Consider the following 7759-nt stretch of genomic DNA (forward strand, 5'->3'; position numbering starts at 1 on the left):
TATAAAGTACCATCGAATATGCCATAAGAAAACACCACTACTAGACTTTTAATAATTGTTAATACCAGACTTGACCAACCAAGGAAAACGAAATAAAAATACGAAAATGAATGAATAGAGTTTCTTATAAAAATATACAACACTCAAATATATTCTTGGTTTCTTTTAGTATCAAAAATTAATATTTAGAAAGCTGAAAGAATATCATTATGTTAGTTATATAAGTTGGTCCAAGTTCGGTGCTAAAACAAACAAAATTGGCCGGGTTTACTTCAAAGTCTAAACAAACCACTCTATAAGACCCGGTTTACATCATACATTTTTGTAGTTGACTATCCGGTTCGATTTTGATCGGTTATTGATAACTCAACCGACATGTTTATTGTTTTCATAGTTAGTGCTTAGAGGAATCAGCACAAAATGGTCGGCTTCTTAAAATATTATTACTTTAATTGTGGAAACTGGAAAGGTAATTTGCTGTTAAGTCGCTAAAGCCTCGCCTCTACTTTCTTTCCTTTTCCACGAAAACGTAATGGCACGGGAAAATGACGCAAAGACGATCGTGAAGCCGACACATAGGTGATATGCCATGTCTGAAAACACCAAAGCCCAAAACGGTAATGACAAAGTGACAAACTTTTCGTTTTCTTTATATATAAAAAATTAAAATTTAATTGGATTCCTCTGTTTTTCTTTGACGATTGTCTTCGTCAGGCAGGTAAGTCCCTTGTTCAAGTGTACGTGTGTATGTGTGTGTATTCTTCGCTTCGCTCGTCTCTCTTCCGCAAACCGGTGGATTCGTTACTTTTTGCTTTATCCAGATATTAATAAAGGTTCTTCCTTTATCTCTCTCACCGCGTCGAGTTCGTGTTTATCTATCTATTTCTCTCACGCTTCATGATCTGTTTAATCGAAACCCATTAATAGATTCTCCACGTTAAACAAACCCAATCTCTTAAAATTTGATAAATCGTTTTGCTCTGTTTTGATCCAGTTCCTCTGTTTTTTTGAGTTCCAGGTTTCACCTGATTGATGGGATTCTCCTTCTCTTCAATCCGTTTTGGTTACTTGAAACTCACATTCCTCCTCCTCGTCTCTTCTATCCTCTTCGGCTTCTTCGCAACCCCTGTTGATTCCAGCGCTCTGAAGCCCAAAACAGAGCATGGCTGCAGTGCCCTGAAGCACTTTCACGACTACCAATCAAAGTGCGCTTACCTGAAAACCATCGACCCTTGCGCAGGCCAAGGGTTGATCGATTACCTCTCCTTACTCTACTGTAACTTCGAAAAGTTTCCACTTTTGGGCCAATCTCTCCTCTTCCTCTGGCTCCTCGCTCTGTTCTACGTCTTGGGCCACACCGCTTCTGAGTACTTCTGTTCATCTCTCGAGTCTCTCTCGAAGCTTCTCAAGTTATCCCCGACCGTTGCCGGCGTGACTCTTCTCTCTCTCGGCAACGGCGCTCCTGATCTGTTCGCGAGTTTGGTCTCTTTCATGGGGGAGTCAAAAGGTACTTACGATGTTGGTCTCAACACTGTTGTGGGAGGCTCTTCTTTCGTCACGTGCGTCGTTGTGGGCATCATAAGCATCTCGTTGCGTAGTAGACGGGTTAGGATCGAGAGGTCTGCTTTTATAAGAGACGTTTGCTTCTTCTGTGCGGCGATTGGCTCCTTGGGTTTGATTTTGGTTTACGGAAAAATCAATTTATGGGGCGCTCTTGGGTTCTGTTCGTTGTATGCTGTTTATGTCGCCTTTGTGTATCTATCTTGGAGGTTTGGTGGAGAAGGTGGTGAGTTTGATCTTGAGTCGGTTCATAAGCGTGGGAGTAGTCTTAGCGAACCAATCTTGCAGAGAGACGATCTTGTTCATGATGAGCGCGTTGAAGATGTTGTAGTTGTTAATGATCATCAGCGATATTACTTGAAGTTGGTGGTTTGGGTTATGACTTTACCTATCTACTTGCCAAGAACGCTGACGATTCCTGTTGTGAGTGAAGCCAAATGGTCTAAACCAACAGCTGTTGCCTCGGTCACGCTTGCTCCGGTTCTGTTATCGTTTCTATGGAACTGGAAGAGGAGTCCAACGAGTTTCGAGGCAGGGATTGTGTATCTAACCGGGTGTTTGATCGGTATAGCTCTTGGTCTCACTGCATTAGCCACGACAAAGAAGTCAAACCCACCAAAGAAATGGTTACTACCTTGGTTAGCAGGAGGGTTTGTAATGAGCATGACGTGGAGTTACATCTCAGCGCAAGAGCTAGTCGCGCTTCTAACTTCACTAGGTTACATTTTCGGTGTAAGCCCGTCGATCTTAGGTTTGACGGTCCTCGCGTGGGGGAACTCGATAGGAGATCTTATAACAAATGTGACCATGGCTTTGCACGATGGGGACGAAGGAGCTCAAGTGGCTGTATCGGGATGTTACGCGGGTCCCATCTTTAATACGTTGTTTGCTCTTGGGATATCGCTTGTGGGATGCGCGTGGGAGGTTTATCCGACGAGTATTGTGATAAAGACGGATCCTCGTTTGTTGGAGAGTCTTGGGTTTCTGGTGATAGGACTGGTTTGGTCGTTCTTGGTTCTGTTTAGTAACCGGATGAGACTTGGTGGTGTGATGGGGGTAGGGCTTTTGGTTATTTACTTGGTTTCGTTGTCTATAAGAATTGTGCAAACAGTTGGAGATTCTTACTAACATTTGATTTCAACTCACAGTTTCATACGTAGAATACAATGTACAATCTTAATATGAGTAGTTTATTATGAATAGCTCGAGTAAGGGAGACGTGTATGTATAATAAATGTTAGTTATTGAATTCAGATTGAGTAGTTAGAATTTTCATAGGTGTCAGACACTCTACTAGTCGATCCGAGTAGCAGGGTGCACTTGGAATCCCGTGTGAATCAGTAAGGAACACTTTACAAGACTAAATAATCATGGATGATGGATAGCAAAATACTACCATGAGGGAAGGGTGAAAAGAACCTCCACTGGAGAGAGACTGCAGCAACAATCTCTGCATGAGGATGAAGTAAATAGATGCCCACACAATCTTTAGATCATGTATAGAATAATGTATATTTTTTTCTGGACATGTATATTTATTTATTTTCAGAGGGAATTATTATAGTCTTTAAAACGTCCAGTATTCAGTCGCGTGCATAATAAGTTAGCACATTTTTCTTGTTTAATTCCCTTATCTCATGAGTCGCCTGCATAGGTATTTGGCACATTTTCTTGTATGTCTGCAAATTGATTAGGAATTTTATGGCCTTTTTCTAATAATTCAAATTGCAATGTGAGACTTAATAAACTGAACAGAGGAAACTCTAATCTTATGCCGAAAAGTTATTGTTTGTATATCTCTTCTTCGGTCCTTGGTCTTTTCTTTATATACCTGGCCTCTTGTTTTTTTCTATCTCCACATCGGTGTAAACCTTAATTGACTTCACTTAATTGGACAGAGTCGCTTGATCAATAGGTTATAGCATGCAGTTGAGTGTTTCTTTCATTCCAGATTCAGTATGGCGTCACCTGGCAAGTTGTTAAGACAAGAAGACGATGTGGTTTTGGTAGCTGAAGCAAAGTCATCTGATCCATAGTGTCCGACCAGATCCTGTGCGGTTGGAGCTGTAGTCTTGTTGCAACTTTATTCCATAGTTCATAGCTATAGATCATACAGTATTTAAGACCTTATCAATTTTGGGCTACAAAAATGCAGGATTTTTGGAGAAGTATTTATGAGACCTTATCATACAGTTTTCGACTTTGGAGAAAAGAAAATCAGTTTCGCTGAAGCTGTTCAAGAAAACCAAATGAAGGATGACTAGATTTTATTTGAAATATATATAACTTCTTTCGCATCCTTGTTGGTTTTCTTGAACAGCTCTGCAAAACCTATTTTCTTTTTTTCCAAAGTCCAATACTATATAATAAGGTCTCATAAATACTTCTCCAAAAATCCTGCATCTGAGTAGCCCAAAACATTTAATAACAGGTTCACAGATTATTAACAAAACAAGTTCATCATACCAAAGATTATCATCAATTTCATAATCATCACCATCACCACTGCTACTATCAGTCTATTACTGCTATAAATATTGGGCTTGAATAAGGTGGTGTACTCACGTCTGAAGGGCGATATTTCTACATACTGAAGAAAAGAAAAGGAAAAAGAACCATAGAAAACCTCAACGAAAAAAGTACTTTGAACTTACATCTTTAGAGGAGATAGTAAAAGTTCTTCCACTGATAGTGAAGGAGATTGTGGGCATCAAAGATATTTTCTCGCAATTCACTGTTAGATCATCCCTAATTCCGATTGATTAATAATGTTGATTATAAACTAGCATCCAAGAAATATATTATTAGGTCTTTAACAACAATGAATATATAACCATGTCAGTTTTTGTATACATATTTTAAAACTAGTATAAGCAAGACCTACTGACATAGTATGATTAGGTTCAGTCACTATATATAGTTCATTTAGACATGAGATTCATAACGAAACATATACACTAAACTTTCTTACCCGCGGACCTTTCACGAAAGGGGATGGCCGGAGTCAACCATTACTGGACAGTGTGTTACGGAAGCAAACGTGTGTACTTTACTTTTTCTTAGCAATAATCGACCTCACAAAGAATAATAGTAACTAAATGAAGAATGTACTTTATTCTCTTTTCTTGATCCAAGAATGTACTTTATTTATTCATATAAATTTAAACTAGAAAAGAGAAATGAAGAAGAAAACCATTGATGATAATTTATCTTTAGTAAACCATATATAATATTATAAAATCAGTTCAAATAAAAACTATATAGAATATTAAATCACTTTTCATTCAGGAAAAACATGATTGCACTTGAAAGACTTAATTACAGTTTCTAAGAAATTTCATTTTTAAGAGCTTCTCTATAAAATTGTAGCTTTTCGCGTTTCCTTTGATCTGGTCATATATCTTTTCTTTTCGTGATTGTTTCGTGACTTAACTAGAAAGTACCTAATTATCACCCAATTGTAACCAAGTTACTAGGAACACGAAATTCATGACAACGATTTAATGGGTGGCGCGCACCATGTGCATAGGCGTTGACATATTTAAAATTTTATATGGAAAATAATTTCATACTCAATTATAAATAGACAATTCTTTTGAATAGCCATTTTAATCACAAAATAATATTCAAAAAATAAAATGACCAAAATAGTCTTTTTATTTTGAAACTTTTAATATTTTTTTTTTAAAATTTGAAACTTCATTTCCAAAATTTACCGTTTAACTCTAAACTTAAATCTAGATTAGTTAATTATAGGGATATAACTGCATATTTTACCTTTGAATAAAATCTATTTTAATCATCTTCTCTTTAAATGCTATTTCGTGAAAATAACTAAAAAGGTTATCCAAAGAAATTTCTCATGGTTTTGAATTTTAGGTATAAATTTAATCTGTTTTTATTTACTTGTTATATTAAAAAGTATAATTAGACAATATAGATAAGGTATTATTAATAAGAAATATTTCTTTTTGAGAGAAACGAAACTGACATAATTGTATTATGTAACTTTTTATGGGTATCAAAGTTTCTTAACAATCATGACAGATCCATAATAAGAACCAGAAAGATACACTCAAGGCATGTTTATAAAGGTTCTTAGGCCGGTCTCTTTTCCGAGTCTCTCGATTTCTCCTATTAGGTTTCGATTAAGAGAAGAGTCTCCTCTTGAGTCCATAGCACCGGTTGGGTTTTTCTGACCACGGCGGAGGTCAATGCGGCTAAGGCACGAGGGTGTTTTGCAGTGGGGGAAGAGATTGAGAGTTCGAGGGTGGTGGATTTTGCTGCGGCGAAGGAACGAGAGAGAAATATGATTTCGGTGGAGTTAAGCGGGATTAGGGTTTGTGGTTTGTGAGAATTGGGAAAAATGAAGCTTCATCAGATACCATTTGTTTAGAATAAAAGTAAACCTAGTTGAGAAAAGAAAGGTGATGTTCCAAGAATTTAATACACAATCAACAAAGTAGATGTACGTTATAACTAGAACTAGAACTTGACCCGCCCGCGGGTATTATTTTATGTTTTTAGTTTTTTTATTATACTAAATGATATATTTATAATATTTAGATATAAATTTAGATTGGAAATTAATATTTATAGTTATAATAAAAATTAAGATTAAATGTTTAACAAAATATTTTGATATAAATTTTAAATTTTCTAATTAAAATAATATAGAGATTGGTCATAATTTTTTCCAATTCCAAAATCTTAACATTCTTTAAAAAAGTATAAATGAATAAAATATAATTTTGCGCTGTTGTTGTTTATGTCTATAGCTTGACCTGTGGCCGTATAAATATTTGTTTTCACTAAATTTTTTCTTTGTACTACTGATAATATATATATATATATATATATATATATATATATATATATATGTATTTGTAAATTATATGTATTACATTAATGTTAATATAACATTTTAAACAACAATTTATTTATTACTTAGATATGGAAAAAATATAAAGATAATTTATTATTCACCAAATTTTAGAAGTTAGCGTAATTATAGGATAAGTTTCTGTGTTTTATAGGTATATTAAATATCTGAGAGTGATTATAGGTTAGAACTTATTGTCAGCCAAGATATTTTGTTTAGATATTGAATTTATTTTGGCTAAAGAAATTTTTTTAATAATCATCTATTAGTATATGTGATTTATCTCTATCATTGATTAAGTCATTAAAAATAAAATAAACAACTTCCTTCTTTGTGAAGATGTTGTTTCCGATTTTTAAAGAAAAATCAGAGTGAAAAAAACATGCATTTAATAATCTGAAAAGATAAGATTTTTTTTTTAGGAATGTTAATTAATAGTTTCAGTGGCATGAAAGTGTAATTAACATTGAAAACTTAGGGACATTTTCTAAGTGTACTTCTCTTTTAATAATAGAGATGTGAGTATGTGATTAAAGATATTACTAAGAACTAAGAAGTCAAAAATGACTTGACATGTAATTTTCTAGATATTATTGTGTTGATATGCTCATTTGATTTGTAGCTTTAAACTTTGATTATATATCACTCTTAACTGTGTTTAAAAAAATATCAGTCTTAACTAAAAACTGGGATATGCAGTTATCATTAATTTGAATCTATACTAATATTTGAGAATTAACTTTGCTTATTTATCATGTTATCCATGATTTTAGATAATTTGCTTATTTGTCATTTTTAATAAATTTGATTGATGAGTCATTAATTAAAATTTATGCTATTACTTGAAATAAATAGATCTTACTTATTTGTTATGTTTTCCATAATTTTAGAAAATTTATTTATTTTCATGTTTTTAATAATAATTTTGACTAGTGAGAAATTATTTCACTTATTTGTTATGTCCTCTTTAATTTTAGATAATTTGTTTATTTGTCCGATTTTAGTGATTTTTCCTGATGCATCATTAACTAAAATTTATACTATTTTTGAAATTTTATAAAATCATGTTTCTCATAATTTTAGGTAATTTTATTTATCTTTTCTGTTCTTAATAGTTTTGAGTGATGAGTCGCCAATTTAAATTTTAACTATTATTTGAAACTTTATCAATAAGTAGAAATAAGGATTATCATAGAATTCTAGACCAAAAAAGGTTATGATAGAATTTTAAATATTTTGCTCCACCCAATTTTTAAAATCATATTTGTTGTAAGATTTATGTAGCGTAATATTAATATATATCAATCGATTTGTAAG

The 7759-nt window shown here is 33.6% G+C and overlaps 1 protein-coding gene and 1 long non-coding RNA gene across 5 annotated transcripts; one reads left to right on the forward strand and one right to left on the reverse strand.

Annotated features, from left to right (window-relative positions):
* Nucleotides 1-449: 449 nt before the first annotated feature.
* Nucleotides 450-2701, forward strand: LOC108816013 (cation/calcium exchanger 2). 2 transcript variants are annotated; one of them, XM_018588568.2, is made up of 3 exons: nucleotides 450-617; nucleotides 715-833; nucleotides 1019-2701. In XM_018588568.2, exon 3 carries the CDS (start codon nucleotides 1033-1035, stop codon nucleotides 2686-2688), a length of 1656 nt encoding a protein of 551 aa, XP_018444070.2. In that variant the 5' UTR covers nucleotides 450-617; nucleotides 715-833; nucleotides 1019-1032; the 3' UTR covers nucleotides 2689-2701. The 2 variants fall into 2 exon arrangements, with proteins under 2 accessions (XP_018444070.2, XP_018444078.2); XM_018588576.2 differs by having other exon boundaries at nucleotides 719-833.
* Nucleotides 2702-3356: 655 nt separating this feature from the next.
* LOC130506809 (uncharacterized) lies at nucleotides 3357-4524 on the reverse strand. 3 transcript variants are annotated; one of them, XR_008942128.1, is made up of 3 exons: nucleotides 4215-4524; nucleotides 4027-4143; nucleotides 3357-3661 (listed from the first exon to the last, which is right to left on the reverse strand). It is a non-coding gene; the product is annotated as an uncharacterized LOC130506809 (long non-coding RNA). The 3 variants fall into 3 exon arrangements; XR_008942127.1 differs by having other exon boundaries at nucleotides 4027-4150; XR_008942125.1 differs by lacking the exon at nucleotides 4027-4143.
* Between the last annotated feature and the right edge of the window lie 3235 nt (nucleotides 4525-7759).

Source organism: Raphanus sativus, chromosome 2, assembly GCF_000801105.2.
Source record: "Raphanus sativus cultivar WK10039 chromosome 2, ASM80110v3, whole genome shotgun sequence".
Classification (NCBI taxonomy): domain Eukaryota; kingdom Viridiplantae; phylum Streptophyta; class Magnoliopsida; order Brassicales; family Brassicaceae; genus Raphanus; species Raphanus sativus.